This window comes from Polypterus senegalus, chromosome 8, assembly GCF_016835505.1.
Source record: "Polypterus senegalus isolate Bchr_013 chromosome 8, ASM1683550v1, whole genome shotgun sequence".
Taxonomy (NCBI): domain Eukaryota; kingdom Metazoa; phylum Chordata; class Cladistia; order Polypteriformes; family Polypteridae; genus Polypterus; species Polypterus senegalus.
In genome coordinates this window covers 41,421,072-41,443,553 of record NC_053161.1, presented here as the reverse complement: position 1 = coordinate 41,443,553, position 22,482 = coordinate 41,421,072, and the positions used below count along the sequence as shown (strand labels likewise).

General features: G+C 37.3%; 2 protein-coding genes across 2 annotated transcripts in view; one reads left to right on the top strand and one right to left on the bottom strand.

Moving 5' to 3' along the window:
- fam185a (family with sequence similarity 185 member A) overlaps positions 1–16,579 on the top strand; it is a 79,557-nt gene extending 62,978 nt beyond the window's left edge. Inside the window, exons 6-8 of the mRNA XM_039761025.1 lie at positions 2,215–2,310; positions 2,935–3,069; positions 14,602–16,579. Of these exons, the coding sequence (XP_039616959.1) occupies positions 2,215–2,310; positions 2,935–3,069; positions 14,602–14,717 (347 nt within the window). The 3' untranslated portion in view covers positions 14,718–16,579. The remainder of the gene's footprint in view (positions 1–2,214; positions 2,311–2,934; positions 3,070–14,601) is intronic.
- A 36-nt stretch (positions 16,580–16,615) lies between these two features.
- fbxl13 (F-box and leucine-rich repeat protein 13) overlaps positions 16,616–22,482 on the bottom strand; it is a 256,189-nt gene continuing 250,322 nt past the window's right edge. Inside the window, exon 21 of the mRNA XM_039761026.1 lies at positions 16,616–16,929. Within this exon, the coding sequence (XP_039616960.1) occupies positions 16,725–16,929 (205 nt within the window). The 3' untranslated portion in view covers positions 16,616–16,724. The remainder of the gene's footprint in view (positions 16,930–22,482) is intronic.

Below are 22,482 nucleotides of genomic sequence, written 5' to 3'. Positions count from 1 at the left end.
GGTGAAAAGAGAAATATAACTTTCTTAAAATGTAGGATTGCACTTTTTAATTGTGACTGCTTTGTATATTGTATAATAAAATCAGTTAAAAGATGCCCATTTGGAGGAAAAATGGGATTTTTTCTTAATTGGACAATACAACAGCAAACACTGTGGTGCAGTGCACTACTGTAAGTGAAAACAAAACCTGTCACACTAGCGCAGTACAGCTGTTTATAGCCTTATCTCTGTGTGTGTGTGTGTGTGTGTGTGTGTTTTTTTTTAAATAGCTGTTGAGATAATGGGCACACTTACCTTGAGGGAGGGGAAGGTGTGGTCCAGGTCCAGAGGAGACACAGCTTGTCAATAGTCAAACCTCATTTATATAGCATTGCAGGTGGGAACTGGACAGCATCTGATTGGGTGAGGTCTGCCGCCTGTTGCTCTCTGCTGCTGCTGGAAAAAAGGGAACAGAGGCAATGTGAGCGGTGCAATGCTTTGTTAAAAAGAAGCTGATTCTGCAAGTTTAGCAAAGTCCCAGGCAAACATTTAAAACCTCTGTAAATAGGAGAGTTCCTGAAGGAGGGGTCGGCGCACTATGAGCAGCATCACTGTGTGCTCCCTGACTGGGGGAACAAGAGGACATCAGTGGGAATTGGATGCAACAATCCCTCATCAGCCTATAAAACCAATGAATGCACACTAGAGGTCGTCTTTTGACCGCATTGTGTGTCAGACAAACCTTCAGACCAAATCACAAAGTGAACGTAGAGTGGCGAGCAAGTTAAAGCAGATAGGGGGACTTTTTTTTTTTTCTCTTTTCCCATTCTTTAATGTAAATAAGTGTATGATTTCTTTTTCCTTATTGCACAGTGGAGGCAAAGGAATGACATTTCTTTTTGTAGATATAGTTTTTCATTATTTTGTGTTAGTAGGAGGAAGAAGATATATTTCTTTTTGTTTTTGAATAAGAGTTTAAACTTGTTTTCCTTTCCTGATTTTTGAGTGGCATAAGAGGAAAGGACAGTATTTTATGTTAATATTTGTTTTGTTGATTTACAAAATTTTTGCTATGTATGTGTTATTAGGACTGGGTTTTTATTTAATGACACCACATCACTTTAATTTGGATTTTTGTTTTTTCACCATTTTTGTTCACTGTTGCAACTTTGTGTCTGTGTCTCTCTGATCTCACAATTGGTACACTTGGCACATAAACTACAAGAGCCCAAAGTGTAGCTTGGTGCCAATTCCCACTGCACAAGGTCGCACATAAACTCCTTCACTTTGTTAGTGGAATTTGTCTTCTTGTACACTGTTATTATTATACTGTTTTATATATATATATATATATATATATATATATATATATATATATATATATATATAACCTTTGTCAACCTGAATCAAGTGAAAGTACTGTGTATGTTGCTTTTTGCTTAGTGACATTTTGTTTGTTTTCTAGACACATTCTAGCAATGTTTAGACAACAGACCAATCTCTTTTGTACAGCAGAATAGCAGTACTCTACAATATTAAACACTCTGCAACCCAACAAAACCATTAGAAACTGGGTGAAATTCTGTACATTTAGTCAAGAGCCAGTTGGGGAGTTTGGTCTGTGACACAATTTCTTCCTTTTCTCATTTTTTAATTTTCTTTTTTCTTTTCTTTGCTACAGGCTGTCCTCCTGTGTAAGCCTTTGGGTGCCAGTTCATTTATATTTGAAATAATTTCTTAACGCCCATTTTTATCATCTTCTTGTTCTTATTCATAAAAATTTGATTAGAAAAAACTACAATAGCAATATCCCAATAGCAAAATTAATTTTACCACGTTAACACATCAGAAATGTATAATTATTACATGTATAATTATTTTGTTCATATTCCCAACCCTAGTGATAATTCAAAACTACTGTAACCCTGTTAATAGTAGCAATGCATCAGCTGTCACACACTTTTGAAATGCTGCTCTTAGCAACAAATGAACTGTCCTAAAAATGGCTATGTATTCAAATGACCGGCATCTGTGCTCATAGAAAGTAGCATTGCACTAAACACCAACTGTAAAAAAATTGCCTATCAAAATAAAATGCACTGTTATGTGCATTGTGACAGATTTTTAAATTACTGTATATTTTATGTAGTAGGCTGTTGACCGTTATCATGATTTAAGGTGCAGTGAATCAGAAGCCATATCACATCTTCTTTGGTTTTTTCTTTTGTTTTTCAGATGGATCTGATGGCTATTTAAATGCACTTGTGAAGGATGGAGACATTGATGCATATATTAGCCAGTTTGGCACAGCAGACATAGAAAGTCAACAGGGTAAATCATAAGTTTTATCTTTTACAGAAAATACAACCTTCTATGTAATTTGGGACAGAGTATCATTAATAATTATCACTATGCAATAGCCTTGTGTTAGTAACTTAAGTTGGGAGTTACAAGTCTGTAAAGTATTATAAGGTATTAAAGAACTACAATAATGCATATCAGCAGTTTCATTTCTAGATTCACCCATCAACATCCTTTTCTTCTGAAACTGTATAGGAATAGTAGAATATACAAATTTTGCTGTACCCACAATGGAAGAAGTACCAAAAGCTACTACTGTATAGGCCTCTGTGGCAGCAAGTGTATCCTAGCTATAGGCCTTCGTGAAGCCATTAACACTACCTTAATTTTACATAATATAGTTAACACACCTAACAGCACCCAGATGTCTTCAATGAGTTTCCCGCTTTAAGCGTGATCTAAATTAATGAAGTTTGTTTTAGCCTTTTTCTTTGCTTACTATGTTTTGTATGTTTTTCAAGCATCCTTTTTCAGTTAGCCTACACTATAAACTTTTATCTGTGAGAATCGATATGCATGATAAAAATTAAACTTTAAAAAACTGTTCTTTTTTTAAAGCCTTTTTATGGTATTATTTATTCCTGCATACTCTAGGTGCTGTATCAGTCAGGGTACCATCATCCATAAAGACAAATATCCTGTTATCAGGTGCTGTAGTAGATGTTAGCCCTGAGATTCCACTTGAAGAAGTGTATCAGTCCTGTGAAGATGGTCATACCAAGCTTACTGGTGAGCAACTTTCTCTTTATTTTTGCATTTGTAATAGAGGTGCCACCAACTTGTTATAAGCTTTATTAATGCTGGTGTAGTTCATAAGAAATTGGACTTAATACCCTAAGTTTGCTGGTTCAGTTATTCTGACTCACAATTGGTTCCAAAGCAAATCAATTAACTTGCTTCTGCTCCAGCTGTAAAAAAAAAATGCATATTTAAATAATTACACTTTATTATATCTCTGTAATTGTGAGGTTGTGTTTTGCTATAGAAAGATGCTATATAAAGTAAAGAGTTCATGGCCTCATTCTTCTTCTACCAGTAGCCCTCCACTATAAGACAGTAATCATCTGAAATGTTGCTTTTTATTGTGCATGAAAAATCTAAAATCAAATGATTCTGTAATTATCAGGATTTGTACCCATTGGACCAGTGCTAGTAATTGTCAGGTAAACATAAATGTGAGTCAAAACATCTTTAGCAGATAAATTTTAAATTAGTCAAATGTAATTGAGTTAGGCTAATCAAGGTTAAGAATGCAACACTTAAGTAGCTCTTACATTTTATTATGGATCAAAATAGAAGTGAAGATCCATGGTTTAGTGAACCCAAACTTTGCTCTACTTGCTGTTCCCCTTTTTGCACATACCATACACATTGACTTTTGCAGTATCATACAGAGTATATGTTACATACCAGATGTACTCAGAGCCTAAATATTGAAACAATTATTTATCTGCAAAACTGTACCATTATGTTCTGTTAAATGCAAAAAGAAATGTGTATAACTTTTGTTTTCTTTTTATTTAATAATGTAATATTTTAAGATATATTGTAAAGAATAATGTACATTAATTAAACCCTTTTACCAAAAGGTGGAAAGACGTGGATTAGTGAAAAAAGGACGTTTTATTTTCATACCTACCTGAATTTTCACATGGATTTCAGCATTTTTAGTGTTTTCTGTGTAATGCTGTTTTTTTATTATGAAAGTTTCATAATTATTTCTGTATATTACAGTGTTGTACTTTAATATCTGTCTGTCTATAAATCATAATATAAGGCAGAATTTTAAGAATCGTTATGGAAAGATACTATATGAATGAAATGTGCTAGGCCAGCCCTTTCCGCTAGCAAAAAATATGCCTGTGTGAGCATCCCCTTTCAAGGATGTTCTGTATAAAAGGAGGATTACATTGTTTACATGTATCTTCATTGCAATTATATCCAGCTTCATCAATTTTTGGACAGACTTACATTTAAAAACACTTGTTGGATCTAATTGCATTTCTAATCCAAGCTCTTCTCAAAACTTGTCTTTGTTATTGCTAAATGATTTTAATTTTAAACTAGTCTCAGCTGCATTGCTTGCTCAAGATAGACCTTTAATATTACAGAAAACCTTGGCAGTCTTGTTTGGAGTACTTATTATGAATGCTTCCTTCTTTTTTATTCTTTTTTGTAGTTAACCAGTTTTGTATACACAGTTGTGCACTTATTCAATTTTCACTACTCTTACTTTTATTTTAAATTATTTTAACAAAACTAAGGCAACTACCTTTACAGAATAAAGTACATGGATGTAATGGCACAACCAATACAAGTGAACATTATGTCTGAGAAACCCAAGCACCTCTTGATTCTTTCAGAAGTAGGCAAAAGTAAACAAGAAGTAAAATGAAGCGGTGAGTTTTTTTTACAGGGAAAAAAAAACGATAAGTTTTGATTTATAGTAGGCATCCATCTTATTATCTCCTTTTATGGTTTAAAGCTGACCCAGTATCTGAGCCCCAAAGGTCATTCAAAAATTATATTAAAAAAAAAAATATATAACACAATGATGTCAGTTAATAATTTCAACTCTATCTATCTTTGTTCAAAGCTCTTTTCGCATAGTTCTACTATTAGCCTAGTTTCTCTTCTCTAGAGATTCTCAAGTGCTGTTGGGTCTTTCTTTTATAATATGTGGCCATAACTGCACACTTTTCAAGATGTAGCCTTTGACAGTTTAAGGGTTACTTGTTTTAACTTGTGTATCATACAGCAGGATGTGTAACTCAACATCCCATTCTTTGTTTAAACCTTTTGTGTACACTTTGTGGTTGTGATCAGCAGTAAATCCACCAGGTCTCCCAACATTTTCACATTTGTGTTACTTCCTAAAAATTCCCTTTGTATAAATATGTTTGTTTGTTTTGTTTTTTTTTGTTAAACTAATACGATGTTGCAATTATTTACTGTATATGTTAGCCATTATCCATCTCATAGCCACCCATATGTGAAATCAGAGACAGGAGAGTTTCAACACTTGAGTGTAGGAATCACAATTGTTCTTTAAATAAATAAATAAAAACACCCACAGGCATATGTTGTTACCATATTTTCTCATTATTGAATTAGTTGAGAAATAGATTTGTGCATGCTTTAAGAGTGAAATAACTTTACCAATCAAATGAGGTGTAATGGTTTAACATGTATTGTTACGTATTTGTAACTGCTTTGCATTCATTCCCTGATTGCAAACACATCCATTTATTTTGCTTCTCTAGTCGACTCGCTCTTTGCCTTTCTTTTTTCCTGTGTAGCCAATATGAGTAAACTGTTATTGTTATTATTATTATTATTATACATCCTTGGATGTGCCCTTTACCTTTATCTCTTCCTGGCACAAATACTCACTGGCTTAAGCTTGATGAAACTGACTTATCTTGTATTAGTTTTCTTTATTTCAATTCCTCTTTCTTGGGAAATTTACTTTTTTACCATTACTATTTACTTGCTGTCCTTCTGGCTCCTGCCTCTGCCTGCACTGCTCCTGCTACCTCCTCCCTTGCACATGTTATAGACTTGAACAAAAGCCTTTTTATAGTAATGTTGCTCCTGTGCGGCCAAAAAAAGCAAAAAATGCATAGTGGCAAACAAAGGCAAACCTTTAAGAAGTAATGCTATAATTTAATTAAACTTACACAAATAAGCATTAAGTAGCTCTCAAATCCCCAAAAAACCATGACATGACTTTTCTTCCATCAAGAGCAGCACTGTGACAAGCAGTCTTCCACAGATGCGGCAATCACGCTTCAGGACGCACTTTGGCGAGTTATCTCGTTTTTGGGGAGGGGGGGGGTTTCGGGAGCAAAAGAGTTTCAGAAACCTCATAATATGAAGAAGAAAAGGAAGATTCTGCTACTGTTTGATAACTGTGCGGCTCACAGCATGCTTCTAAATTTAGATAATGTTCGAGTTCAGTTCCTCCCACCCAGTTACACGGCAATGCTTCAGCCATTGGATCATTCTAACCCTGAAAATCTATTATCGCAAAGGGAATGCTGGGAAAAATTCTTGTCAGCATAACTTACAGACAGGAGGAGATGAAAATTAACGTGAAAGAAGCTATTGAAATGAATGCCTGGACACAAATTAAAGAAAGCACTATAGCAACAAATACAGAATCTCCATCCATCCATTCATCCATCCTCTTCCGCTTATTTGAGATCTGGTCGCAGGGGCAGCAGCTTGAGCAGAGATGCCCAGACTTCCCTCTCTCCGGCCACTTCTTCTAGCCCTTCCGGGGGAATCCCGAGGCGCTCCCAGGCCAGCCAGGAGACATAGTCCCTCCAGCGTGTCCTGGGTCTTCTCCGTGGCCTCCTCTCAGTTAGACATGCCCAGAACACCTCACCAGGGAGAATCTCATTACAACAAAATATTTTTTAGGTCCCTGGCACTTCATTGTAATGGAATTTGACCTGTAACAGCTTTTTGGGGTAAGTAATGTTGTTTTATAACAATAAATAAGAAAAAGACAGATTATAAAGGAAACTTCTACTTAGCAAGTAAAAATGTGGTGGTCTGTTGGTCACTGATGTTAGCTGTTTAATTTTAACGATTCAATGTTATTTGAAGTAAAATTATAGATGCAAATGAAGCACACTGCTATCTTATACGCCTATATTTCTTTAATATACAAAAGGAAGATTTTTTTTAGTATTATATATTTTATGGAGTAAACCATTTCGTGTGATGAAGATGAATAGCTTTTGACATTCTGTCTACCTCCTGGTTTCCATTTTTAATCACATGAAGTCTTCTAAAAGTAAATATTCCCAAAATAAGAATAACACCTCAAGGCCATGCTTGCATCTTTGGAAAATATTACAAGGTTAAAAGGCCACATCTGTATACCATACATTCATTAGTAATGGAAAGCCAAGTCACAGATACTTTCTGAATTTGGATGCATACTGTCATGTTCTGGACTACAGTTCTTTTTCACCTTTTCTACATTATTTTAATCCTGCTTCATTGGTGAGGTAAATTCACACTAAACTGCTTCTGTGCAACACAGGTAAAAACAAGAAAATATACTGATTCATTAATGATGATATACTTCAACATGTTCTTTTTAGAGTGTCAACAAGTATTATATCAGAAACTAAAGTGAATATCTTCCAGTTTGCTAAATTATATTGAGAATGACCCAAGACTACATCATGTTGTTAATGTTTTTCTTCAAAGTTCTCTAAGGGTCGGCATACACTATGACAATGGCAAATTAGACGAGATGTGGCAAGACGAAAAATCCACTGTATGATATTTCTTCCAAGAAATATTATGTTTGGGTCTTCAAAGAAGAAATACTAAAGAACATTGCTTGGCAGTTACAAAATTCTGGTAGTATTAAAATGTATACTTTTAACACATTAGTGTAAGTAACATATTCCACTACTCATAATATACAGGCTAACCAAGTGGATACAAACAGTGAGATTAGGTATAGTTAGTTTACTGTGTAAACAGAGATGCAGGAAAATATCATATTATTCTTCACAGTGTCAAACTGCTTGGCTATACCCAATTGTCTCACCACAAAGGCCTTGCAAAAGATTGTTTTAAAGGACTCCCATCTTGTACCCTAATTAACATATGCATGTATCGGCAAATAACATTAACAATGATTGATTTTGTACAATAAAAGCTGTGTTTTATTGTCAATCTTTAATTTGAAGACCTGTTAAAATGGGTGCAACTTCATGTACATTGTAGTGTTTTTATTTTATTTCTGACATCTTCCTGTAAATCTTACATATTTTTATTAAGCTTTAGTAGTAACTGCGAGGTTACTTTTATGCTAAATGTATTAAAGCAGAATTAAATTAGATTGTTTGGTAAGTATATTTTGGGTGTTCTATGACAAAAGTGCACAGTTCAAATCTTAAAGCTGTTTGTTGTTAATTCAGCTAAGTGTTACTAGTATGTCCCACTAAAGAGTTGCTGATTCAGAGTTGTCAGTCTATTGAGCAATAAGATAAGTGATTCTAAGTTAAATTTGAGTTAAACAAGCAATAATTTGCTATAGAAGCCCATAAAAAAATGAAGAAAACTTGTCTGTATTACAGTTGTTAAACTGTTATGTTTAGATACCACATAGTCAGCAATTATTAACTATTTTTCCATCCAAGTGTCTGTGAATTGCATCAAATTCCATTAAAAAAGGTTTGTGACATGCGAAGGGAGCAAAATTATCTGTAAGTTTTCAGAAATATTAAAAAAAATTGCTTACATAAGTGTTCTATCAGTAATCAAGATTTCAAGATGCATTATTTCATTAAATAAGTAGCAGTGTAATGCTTGATGTTATTATGACCATATGATTCTGCATGCTTGCCAATATATGAGAAAAATCGTCTTGTCCGGTAATAGTTCCACATTAACTGAGAAAGAAACACACCACAATACAAATGATGCCATTATTGTTGTGCCCATCACTTTTTTTTAGCTGATCCTCTTGACTGTAGTGTGAGTCCAGCACACCCTCTTGAATTGCCTGCTTGCAAGAAGGAATGTGGATGATTGCTAAAATCAAGCTTAACTGGATTGGAAGATGTGTGTACTGTTTGTTCCAGAAACTGTACTGAGGGTCAATACTAAAAATCAGAAAAACTATTGTCAAAACTAACATACTAAACTGTGAATGATGTCAAAAGGAAATAACTAGAAGTTGATAGCCAAAAGAATTTTTTATCACTGAATCCTAAAATCTCTGATGCTACTTAGAATGCAGTGCAGGGTTATACAGTGTTGCGTCAGAGATGTGGTACATTGCACCTTCTGGAAGAGAGCAACTCAAAACAGTGCACTACATCTGATAATGCAGCCATTATATGTATAAACTTGTAAAAAAAAAAAAAAAACTTTTATTCTGCTGGAACTCAGGCACTTCTAGGCAGGTTGTGCAAGTGCATTGAGAAGGGTGGAGACTACATTGAGAAATGACAATATCTGTTTTGTTAAAGTTCATTCCATTTTCTAATAAATCCTGTTTTCCAACTTTAACTTGGCTCCCCCTCGCATATTATTATATCAAATTATGATACACACTCATTAAATTTTGCTGGATACATAGGCAATGATACATCCCTCAGGTCCCTGTGTGCAAAAATGTCAAGCCTCCAGTGAATTTTTATATCACATCACTGAAAGTAGCAAACTAAAATGGAAACCACACAAATCCTTAGCAGAGTCCTCAGCTTGACTCTTGTTATACAAATACACAGAGATGGAAAGGGATGTAGTAGCAATCACATAAACACCTGCTCTTACTGGACTTCCTGTAAGATAAATTAATAAATTACAGTATAACAAGTTGAGTCCATAAAACACATGTAATTGTGATGTGCAAAATCTCCCAACTGCACTAAATATCCCAAAACTCCATTACTTCTGTTGATTTCAAGGGTTGACTAAGGTTTTCTTTTCAACAAAAGTGCATGTTTTCATGGAGTGGGCAAATGAGTGGGATTCCTCTGTGACTGAAACACACTTTTTGACATCCTCCACACAGCCTGAAAAAGGGGAACACACTCAGGTTTTCCAATCCAGTGATAGTGTCCCTGCTTTATGCTCAACATTAAAAAGGTGCAGCAAAAGCAATACTCAGTAAGATTAAGAACATTTAGCATTTCCAACCAAATGCCATACAGTTTCACAGTCATGCTGCTACAGAGCTTCTTGGCCAATTCTACATCATCAGCCCCAGAAAGAATCAAAACCTTTCCAGATTCTTCTGAGGAGGACATTTTTGTGGAGATAATGAGTTCCTAAGAATGCTTCGTCCACCTCCCAACAGTATACTCTGTCTGTTAGTATTTTCCCAAATCACACTGAGAGCAGTCTTGAGTTATGCTATAATATTTCTTAAGTTATTAAATACTCTGCTAGAACCCTGTTGACATCCCTGAGTACTATTTCTTCATGACCTCACCCTCCTCTCCTCAACTGATCACTTCCATTAGCAGTTACCATTGTTGCTGTAAATCTTCTTGGCCAGCCTGCTCTTCACAGTCATTTCTGAATACCCTCCTGCTAATACATTATTGATAGTTTCCAAAGCCACTGTCGCAAAGGGTATTAACCACCTTTCAACCATATCTCTTTTTGCCATTTACACCACAGAATTATTGATCAGAGTCCATTTAGTTACAGTCTTGCCCAGATTTTTTGCAGTTGAAAGCTGAACAAATCCTGAACGGCAGCCTGTTCTCAAAACATAATTGCTACTTTTTTGTGTCCTGAAGCTGATCAGCTAATGCCCTAACTATCTGAGCTACTTCACCTCCAAGTGGTGATCTTTTAATAGCTAAATAACTTTTTCAACCAAAAGATTAATAAAATATGGCCTCAGATAAGGTGTCATGACTGTCAAACCAGTTATTGTCATATTGTCCAAGGAGCTCTAGGAACAATTTTATATTCTTAAGTGATACCATAGTGCCCACAGCCACGGGTACCACCCTCTGTTCTGGAATATCAGTAGTCATGTACCAAGATGAACAAGCACGTGTAAGGAGACAGGCAAAACTTTTAGCTCAGAAATGTGCAAACATTTATTAAACAAAGAATGAAAGCCTCTCAGAGTGCAAGAGTGTGTTCAATAAATAAGTTCATAAAACCATTTCATTAAAATCAAAACCGTGTCCTCAGGTACTTCTTAAATAAATAAGTCCAGTAAATAGGTTTTAAATCCCAATGATTGAGGTGTATACTCTTTTAGTTCTTTCTTTGTCTCCCATCCATGATAGGACATCAGGAATCCCAAGCACTTAGCATATTGTGTCCTAGCCTGCTACCTTGGTTGGTCTCCATAGTTTCCCAGGTGCCTTACCTTCATGCAGATACTGCCACCTGCTGGATCCTTCCATCTTCAACAAGCTCCACTGGCCTCTATCTTCTGTACTGCATGGCTCAGCAGACTCGATCACACCCATGACCCAGAATTTCTACAACAGCCCTTAGTCCTGCTCCCTTTAATTAGACAACAGAGCCATTCCTGCCCATACTGTCCTTTCACTGCTTTTCTCACCCTTCCACTAATGCGGTGGCATGCAAAAACTTTGGTCACCCTTGCTTAAAATGTCTGTTACTGTGAATATTTAAGTGAGCAGAAGATGTACACCAAAAGTTAAAGGTGACACATTTCTTTAATATTTTAAGTAAGATTACATTTTTATTTCACAGGTACAAAATACCAAAAAAATTAAAAGGGCCTGAAGCAAAAGTTTGGGTACCTAACATGGTCTTTCCTTAGTAACACCATCTTTGGCAAGTATCACAGTTTGTAAATACTTTTTGTAGCCAGCTAAGAGTCTTTCAGTATTTACTTGTGGTATTTTCGCCCGTTTGTCCTTACAAAAGGCTTCTAGTTCTACAAAATTGTGGGAGCTTTTTGCGTGCACTGCTCTTTTGAGATCTATCCACAGATTTTCAGTGATGCTTAGTTCAAGGGACTGTGAGGGCCATGGCAAAATGGTCAGCTTGCACCTCTTGAGGTATTCCATTGTAAATTTTGAGGTGTGTTTTTGGTCATTATCTTGTCGTAGGACCCATCCTCTTTTTAACTTCAACTTATTTACAGATGGTCTGATGTTTGCTTCCAGAATTTGCTGGTATTTATTTGAATCCATTCTTCCCTCTACCAATGACATGTTCCCTGTGCCACTGGCTGCAACACAAACCAAAGCATGATCAGTCCACCCCCATGCTTAACAGTTGGAGAGGTGTTCTTTTCCTGGAATTCAGAACCCATTTTTCTCCAAATGTTCTTTTGCAATTTGTGGCCAAAAAGTTCAAATTTGACTTCATCAGTCCACGGACTTGTTTCCAAAATGTATCATTCTTCTTTAGATGTTTATTTGCATACTTCAGGTACTGAATTTTGTGGTTAGGATGCAGGAGAGGTTTTCTTCTGCTGAGTCTACAAAGAAGGTCATATTTGTTCAGGTGTCACTGCACAGTAGAGCAGTGCACCACCACTGCTGAGCCTGTTAAATCTTCCTGAAGGTCTTTTGCAGTTGAATGGAGATTTGTATTTGTTCTTTTTAGCAATCCAACAAGCAGTTCTTTCAGAAAGTTTTCTTGGTCTTCCAGACCTCAGCTTGACCTCCACCATTCCTGTTAACTGCCATTTCTTGATAAATGTATGAACTGAGGAAATGGCTACTGAAAATGTTTTGCCAAATGTAGCCTTCTCCTGCTTTGTTAGCATCAATGATTTTATTTTTCAGAGTGATGGCAACTGCTTAGAGGAGCCCATGGCTGCTGATTGTTGTGACAAGGTTTGAGGAGTCAGAGAATTTATACAGCGTTGCAATTTGCATCATCTGTGGTTTCCCAATGATGACTGAACAAGCTGTAGCTCTAACAAACTAATTAAGGTCTGCGATCTTGGTAAAAGTTATCTGAGGCCTCAGATATCTTGGGGTGCCCAAACTTTTGTATGCCACTGTACAACTTCAACAAATGATCACTTCTCTCAGACCTTAATAAAAACAAATCTCCCCTACCTGCACTAACCCGCTGCCTTTTTGCCATCTTCTCTCTGCAGTAGATGCCTGCTAATTACCACACCACTCCTTAAACGGTAATCACTTTATTAAGCCAGTACACACACTCGCATGTACATCTCCCACCAGCATGAGTTAAGTCAATGGGCTGTGCTTAAAATCAGTTAATAGCAATAATACATTCATTCAAATACACCTCCCTGATTCATTTTATCATAGCTTACATTTGAAACTGTTTTTTGTTTGTTATGGACATCCCATGTCTAATGCCACAAATGAATAAAATCTGACGACTGAGGTTCAGGTTAAATAGGCTATAACTCGTTTTTGGCTTACAGGGACATGTTATTCCTCACATGGAGAGTGGCAGAGATTCCTACACCATAGTCAGCAGGTGGTATAGTTTTAGAATATTATAACCACTACTGTCAAAGCTGGATACTCTGAATAAATGTTAAGTACATATCCACAAAAAATAGCCAAAATTTTACTTTCTGCAATTCAGAGATACACTGAGGAGACTCTTTCATTTAGTGGTGCAAACTCCAGCCAGGACCTTGTCAGGACTCTGATGGTCATCAAAGCTCTCAACAAAGCAGGGAAGAAACCACAGAAATGAATGCTGTACAGTTTACTTGAGTCCAACTACTGTATGTTGAGCACATACACCTGAAGCTCCTGCATGGCCTTTTAGCTGCATTCCTGCCAGGGGAGTACGTTCTCTACCTTAAGAGATGGTTTCCAATCTCGATGTTTAATGACTATGTCCTACACGTGCCTGTCATCTAAATGGCATTGTTCCTGATTCTTCTACTTTACTCGCATGGCAGCTCCACAAGGGTTCATTAGGCTACAGTACGTAGGTCATGTGATCACTGAGCACCATTCACCAGCCTGGCACACAGGATCAAGTAAACAAATGATTGTTTCTGAGCATGCCTAGTAAGAAATGTGTATCACAGCAAGCAATATACCACAGGACTAAGCCTACTGAATGTCCATGGGCCACAGTTTTAGAGAACAGTTTACAAAATGTAATTTCTTCAAGCACCATCCAAGAGTGTATCGTTATTAACAAAGTGTATGCTATAAGGGAAAAAGAAAAAACACACTTTAACTGTTAGAATGCTTTACGTTATGTATCTGAATCAAAGTACTGTTATTTTCTTGTATACAGTAACTGTTGTGCCAATGAGGGAGAAAAAGAAAAACGCTTATCTCCTGTGCAGGATATTTCATGTTTATGACAGGCTAGACTTTTTTTATTAACTGCCAAATGCTTTTTTCTCTGTTCCCTGTAATTAATGGCATTTGTTCTTTGCGTTAATGCCAAAGGTTTGTGTAAATTCACAAGGGATTTGTAACAAACATAATGTGTTATTTACAGGCTTCTTTGATTAACTGACATCAGTTTTGTTTCAAAGACTTTAAAAAAATAACATTTAGTTCTCCTTCCAAATCCTGGTTTAAAATGTGCTTGTGTTGGTCTGCAAAATTAAGAAATGTAAAAATAAATTTAACAATATGCATTACTACTTCACCTCAATTTTTCCCCCCTCAGGTTGCTTGATGCAAACCAAAATGAAAGTGCAGACCACAAAGAGAGTGAAAATTTGTAAATATTGTATAAGACACGTTGTCTTTAGATTTTGTTTTGGTAGCATTACTTTGTAAAGTTCAATCCACTAATTGAGTTAATTTATTATTGCAGCCTGTATAAATGGAAAAGCAGATAAAAACAGTTGGATCAAGGCCCACGCTGCAAAGGGTACAGTGAGTCTGAGGAGCCAAAGTTGGGTGGAATCCCTCAAGATTGGAAAGTCATAGAGCTGGTTTGGAAAGCCACAACACAAGAAGGGTGGATATTTTGTTAAAGAAGTTATTTTACAGTAAAGGAAAGGTGTTGTGCGAGGGGAGAAGTCATTGAAAGCACAACTGTATTTGTGAAGATGGTCAGTTTTGACACTGTGGTTGCTATTCTCTTGTCAGATTTTTTAGAAGAATAGTTTTACATTTTTAAGCACACTGAGGTGTATCTTCTCTTGCTGTGACTAATTTCAAACTGCTGACTTAGTATCCTTATAATGTATAGAAGTTCAAATATGTATGCTTTTGTGAACACTAAATAAAATGTTCTATATTTATATTACACAGAAAATAAATAGGCTGCGCACTGCTCTTGACACCAAAACCTGATTAATTTAAGACTGATGCTTTTGTTATATACGCATCAATACAGTTTAAAGCAGTACTTATCAATATAATTAGCTGCATAAAATAAAACCTGTTAAAATTCTAAAAGATAAAATGTATTTTAAAAACCACAATGAGTGAATCAGCAGTTAATTGGCAATTATAAAAAAAAAATGTGTTAATTGTGAGACTGTTGCTATGCAAAGACCGCAATAAAACTGTTTTCAGGTAAATAACTTTAAACAGTGCCTTGCAGATTTAATTCTGTTATGACCCATTACAAGTTACAGAACAATGGATTAAACTTGTCACGTGTTAAGTAGGCACTTTACTGCTCAATGTTGATTTCTGTGTTTATTGTCAGTCAGTCATTATCTAACCTGCTTGGTCCTGAACATTTTTAGGACAAGGCTGCTACAGACACTTAACATTAGACAGCATTTGTTTTATTGACTGTGCCATGTCTCCTGTTGTATGGACTTTGTCATTAGAAATAGTTTTTTCACTAAAAGATGTATTTTCAGAAAGTCAGTGATATCTTTGTATTGTAAAATTAGTTATTCATAACATATCATAGTTTGAAGCCTTTTTAACTTTTTTGAAATTGTTTGTTGATTTTAATAGAGCAAGTTTTTACCAAATCAAATGAAAATCTCTGCCATAAAGACATCCAGAGTCTATATAGCAAATGAAAAGGTGAGACTATTCTTATTGGTCTGTTCCTTCCACTGTGCTTTGTTTATGGATTGAAATTGTTTCCCAGTACTTTAGTGAGACTTAAAAATCCTTAAAAAGGAAAATAACTGTAACGTAGCAGAAGCCACTGTGTTCATGCATCTTGAGCTGAAATGCAGCAATGTATTTCCTATTTTTTAATCAAGCATAATTCATTCACAGACAATTAGGCTGCAGTATAATATGTAATGTTCATTGTGTTGTTGAACACATTTATAGAGAATTAACAAGTTGTTGTCATTTTCAATTCAGTGTTAAGTTTGATTTTGCATATGATATTGCATTAAGTAGTTCCTCCTGGTCATTTTTGTATTTTACCTGTAGCCTTTACTTTTGCTTTTTACTAAAAGTTAGTAAACATGTCATATTCAAAACTGTTTTTTTACCATTTGAAAGGTTAAATGCAGTTTTGTCAACAGCCACTATAATAATTTTGGAATACAGATCATAATAAAAAATGCATCTTCAATATGTTTCGATATTTTTAATTACTATACATTTTGTAATGATTGAATTTCTAATTAGAATGAAATCACAGAATTTCATGCAAAATTTTATGCAAGTTGCAATGGCTATGTAACAAGTAGAATACACTGATACTGCTTAACGTCACTGTTATAACACCATGTTGTTTTTTTTTCCTTTTTTATACAAACTTAACTGCATAATAAAGTGGTTCATTGATGAAATAAGAATGTTTTCAAGATTTGTAAAATTACATTTTAAAAATGTTCCTATAAATAAACTGGCAGATACCATGATTTTTCCAAGTATAAAATTGCCTTTAGTGGCATACCATTAGTCATCACTGTACAAAGAAAAGTGTGAAAGAAAAACAGTTTGTTTACAAAATAAAAACAAAATCTATTCCTTTTGTCTTTAGATATATGAAATGTATAAAAGAAATTAGTGACTTTTGATTGACTTCTTGTCATAGTTCTCCATCCCATCAGTTGTACTAAACATTTCTTCAAAGTCTTCTGGCTCCTTGATTTGCTTGTTGATGGCATCATTTAGGATTCCTTGGTCGTTGTACCCAAACCATGATGGTGGGTCTTCACTGTTGTGCTTCCATTGTGGAACGTTTTTGGCCAGTTTCAAAACTGCTTGTCTGGAAAGGTAAAACAATGTTTCTAACTTTAATTTAGGCTGAGTGCTTATCTCATCCACAATTGTTATATTTCTATTATATAAAATAAATGTTATAAATTGCAGTTTCACCTTTTAATTTACCCTTTTTAAAAAAAAAATATATATTAGACACAGTTTCTAGAGTAATTGTGCTTAAAATAATAGCTTCACAATACAAATAAGCCTAAGTTGCAAAATACTTGGTAAACATTTAAGAAATACAAAGCAAGAGAGCTGAGTTTTTGCTCTATCCATGCAGAAATAATTCAAACACAACAAATAAGACAAACATTACATCAAAAACTCTATAATGTTTTTCTGTTCATTGGCTACATCTCCACCTTCAACATCATCCCTACATCCCCGCCACCCCCCAAAACAAGTTGGCTATCAAACACCACCATGATAGGCACAGGGCCGGATTTTCCTATAGGCTAACTAGGCTTCAGCCTAGGGCCTCAAGATCAAGAGGGGCCTACATTCAAATTGTTAGCAATTTGAACAAACTTAAAAATGGGAGGTGAAAGGGCCTCATAAGTGGAATAGCCTAGGGCCTCTTTTCATCTAAATCTGGCCCTGGATAGGCATATAGAGAAGAGGTTGAAAATCTGGAGAGTTGGAGCCTGAACAACAACATTTTGCACTCAGTACCAAGAAAACAAAGGAACTGATTCTGGACTTCAGGAGACTGAGCTACAGAGGAAACCATCCCATCAGAATTAATGGCGAGAGAGTCCAGAGTTTCAGGTTCTTGGGAGGCCATATCAGCCAGGACCTGTCATGGACAAAAAAACGTGACAGCAATGGCCAAGAAAGGTCTTCTGAGGCTTCACTTTCTGAGGAGCCTGAAGAAACAACTCCTACAACAGCTGCTGGTTAACTTCTACTGGTGCAACATAGAGTCTGTCATCATGTACTGTGTTACAGCATGGTACTCTGGCTGCACCTCTAAGAACAGGAAGGCCTCCAGCATATCATCAGAATGGCTCAGCTACCAGAACTGGAAGATATCTTCACTACCCACTGAAGCAGAGAAGTAAAGATTATTTGGAGAGATCCAACCCACCCTGGCCATAACATGTTCACTCCTCTGCCCTGCTGCAGGTACTTTAGAGCCCTGCATGCCAGCATTAGCAGGCTGAAGTACAGCTTCTACCTCAAAGCAATCAGCTTATTAAATGCACAGCCATCTCTGCCCCTTCCTATAACAGAAACCAGAGACTGAAATTTTATATCAAACGCACATGGTCACACATGTATACATGACCCATGTGGCACTCATGACCATTACATTGTTGGCAATCTTCTGTAGCAAGGGGAATGGCTGACCAAGAAAGAGAGAGTGAAAATAGAGAAGCAGAATTCAAGGAGCTCATCTATCTAAGCCTAAGAAGATCACAAGATCCAACTTCACCCAGGGATGTCTGCCATTTGTGGGTGGCCACCCAGAAGATAAAAAACAGCATGGCAAATCCCCAAGAAGAGGCAAGTGTTCCTTTATATGGCCCAGTGGTTCTCTGAGTACTTCAGTTGGCGAGTCGGACTTGCTCTTAAATTCTTAAGGATAGAGAGAAAGCAGCCATATTCGTCTGCTGTCTGGTTCTGGCAGAAATTGGGTTACTGTTGGCCGAAGTAGGAGAAGAAGAGGGGGGAGACGTCTCCAGAGGCAGGAAGATGCTAAAGAGAGTGGAACTGCTAGGAACTTTGAATGTTGGCAGCATGACTGGTAAGGGGAGAGAGCAGATATGATGGAGAGAAGGAAGGTTGATATATTGTGCATGCAAGCGACTAAATGGAAGGGGAGTAAAGCCAGGTGGATTGGAGGTGGATTCAAATTGTTCTATCATGGAGTGGATGGGAGGAAAAATGGGGTAGGAGTTATTCTGAAGGAAAAGTATGTGAAGGGTATTTTGGAGGTGAAAAGAGTGTCAGACAGAGTAATGATTATGTAGCTGGAAATTAGAGGTGTGATGATGGATGTTGTTGGGTGTGCAATGGGTGAGAAAGAAGATTTCTGAAGTGAGTTTAAAGCTGTAATGGACAGTGTACCCAAGGGCGAGACAGAGATGTTTGGAGCGGATTTCAGTGGACATGTTGGTGAAGGGAACAGAGGGGAAGAGGAAGTGAAGGAGAGGAATGAAGAAGGTCAGATGATAGTGGATTTTGCAAAAAGGATGGACATGGCTGTGGTGAATACATATTCTAAGAAGAGGGAGGAACATAGGGTGACGTACAAAAGCGAGGGAAGATGCACACAGGTAGATAATATTCTGTGCAGGAGGGTCAACTGGAAGGAGATTGAAGACTGGAAAATGTAGTCAGACAGCATAGGATGGTGGTCTGTAGGATGACATTGGAGATCATGAAGAGGAGGAGAGTGAGGGAAGAGCCAAGGATCAAATGGTGGAAGTTGAAAAAGGAAGACTGCAGGGTTGAGTTCAGGGAGGAGGTGAGACAGGCACTGGGTGGCAATGAAGAGTTACCAGATAGCTAGGCAACTACAGCAAAAGTAGAAGGGGTGACAGCAAGAAGGGTGCTTGATGTGATATCTGGACAGAGAAAGGAGGAGATGGAAACCTGATGGTGGAATGGGGCAGTACAAGAGAGTATACAGAGGAAGAGGTTGGCAAAGAAGAAGCGGGATAGTCAGAGATGCAAAAAGTAGACAAGAGTACAAGGACACTAAGGAGGTTCAAAAAGACCAGTACTGATTGGCTAGACAGAGGGTCCGAGCAGTGAAAGATGTGCAACAGGTTAGGGTGATAAAGGATAAAGATGGAAGCGTACTCACAAGCGAGGAGAGTGTGTTGAGCAGATGGAAAGAGTACTTTGAGAGGCTGATGAATGAAGAGAACGAAAGAGAGAAGGTTGGATGATGTGGAGATAGTGAATCAGGGAGTGCAACGAATTAGTAAGGAGGAAGTAAGGACAGCTGTGAGAGGATGAAGACTGGAAAGGCCATTGGTCCAGATGACATACCTGTGGAAGCATGGAGGTGTTTAGGAGAGATGGCAGTGGAGTTTCTAACCAGACTGTTCAATGCAATCGTGGAAAGTGAGAGGATGCCTGAGCAGTGGAGAAGAAGTGTAATGGTACCGATTTTTAAGAATAAGGGGACTGTGCAGAGCTGTAGTAACTACAAAGGATAAAATTCATGAGCCACTGCAGGAAGTTAAGGGAAAGAGTAGTGGAAGCTAGGTTAAGAAGGGGGTGGTGATTAGTGAGCAGCAGTATGGTTTCATGCCAAGAAAGAGCACCACAGATGCGATGTTTACCCTGAGGGTGTTGATGGAGAAGTTTAGAGTAGGCCAGAAGGAGTTGCATTGCGTCTTTAAAGCATATGACAGGGTGCCTCGAGAGGACCTGTGGTACTGTATGAGGAAGTCGGAAGTGGCAGAGAAGTACGTAAGAGTTGTACAGGATATGTACAAGGGAAGTGTGACAGTGGTGAGGTCTGCGGTAGGAGTGATGGATGCATTCAAGTTGGAGGTGGGATTACATCAGGGATCGGCTCTGAGCCCTTTTTATTTGCAATGATGATGGACAGGTTGAGAGACAAGATTAGACAGGAGTCCTCGTGGACTATGATGTTTGCTGATGATATTGTGATCTGTAGCGATAGTAGGGAACAGGTTGATGAGACCCTGGAGAGGTGGAGATATGCTCTAGAAAGGAGAGGAATAAAGATCAGTAGGAACAAGACAGAATAAATATGTGTAAATGAGAGGGATTTCAGTGGAATGGTGATGATGCAGGATAAAGAGTTGGCAAAGGTGGATGAGTTTAAATACTTGGGATCAACAGTACAGAGTAATGGGGATTGTGGAAGAGAGGTGAAAAAGAAAGTGCAGGCAGGGTGGAATGAGTGGAGAAGAGTGTCAGGAGTAATTTGTGACAGATGAGTATCAGCAAGAGTGAAACGGAAGGTCTACAGGACGGTAGTGAGACCAGCTATGTTATATGGATTGGAGACGGTGGCACTGACCAGAAAGCAAGAGACAGAGCTGGAGGTGGCAGAGTTAAAGATGCTAAGATTTGCATTGGGTGTGTCGAGGATGGATAGGATTAGAAATGAGTACATTAGAGGGTCAGCTCAAGTTGGATGGTTGGGAGACAAAGTCAAAGAGGTGAGAGTGCATTGGTTTGGACATGTGCAGAGGAGAGATGCTGGGTATATTTGGAAAATGATGCCAAGGATAGAGCTACCAGGCAAGAGGAAATGTTTATGGATGTGGTGAGACAGGACATGCGAGTGATGGGTATAACAGAGCAAGATGCAGAGGACAGGAAGAGATGGAAAAAGAAGGTCCTCTATGGCGCCCCCTGGGACATCTGAAAGAAGAATACAAGGAGAACTGTAAGACCGGATTTATTGTCGTTTCACATGGACTATGCATAGTCATCCTCTTTCTGATTTCCATTTCTTTTGTGTGTGTATTGTACCAGGGATTAAGGTTTGGCCGCTGTGGGTAGGGTGGTTGTGGAGAGCATCCGGGGGGAAAATGGGATCACAAACGAGCACCCAATCGCCTTTAATGTGTATGTATAAACATTGGATCCTGGATTGCAATACACTTGCATATTTAAACAATCTAACTGTCATCTGGTTTATTTCAAGTATTGGCGGGGACAGATAGTGGGGAAGAGGGGTCTTTTGAACATCGTCCACTTCCCTCTCAGGTGGTAAAGTGTAGTGATTGCACCCCATATTAGATGATTGTTGCATTTCACTGCGACTTCTTTTACTTGTGACTTCATGTATTATTTCTCTATTCATGCTTACATTTTTACCTTTACTTTTACTCTGTGTATATTTGGAACTGTTATAGTAAAGGATCATGAATCTAAAATAACATCATATTCATAATCACTGACCTTGAAATAGTCTAAAATGATACCCCATGTGTTTATGTTTCAAATATGTCATTATTAACCTTCAGGGAGTAGAGGGCTACTACCATCAGTAAAGCACCAAATATCAAAAATTATTATCATATTCGTGATCAGCAACCTCAAAATAGTATAAAACATCCCTCTATGTGCCTTTTTTGCCGATTCCCATTTTGCTCCCAAGTTTTGTGAAAAGGAGTATAAATTTGGCTTCATTAAAGGGTAAGCCTCTGGGGTCGGTTGACGTGACATGCACAACTTCAGGTCCTTGTTATCATTTTTGCTAGAGAGACCAAAATAGGAGGGAACCCCAAAAAGCTTCATGTCTAATATAACTAGACATCAAGATGAATTATGAGGTTTATTATATATGGAAGTTTTCTCATACCTATCATCAGTACAACATTGTGGATACCCCTGAGTGGGTTTGATAATGCTACACATACATACGAAGTCCCTCCATGCACAGAAAGTGTGTCAGCAGAGAATGCTGCTCAGCCTTTATATTGTATGTATTCCTAGCATCAGTTTATCTCAAAAAAACATAAGTAGCTTTTTCTGTAATGATATTAATGCCTGCATACTTGTATGCATCCACTTATAACTGCTTATAATCCAGTTTAGAATTTCAACAAGGACACAA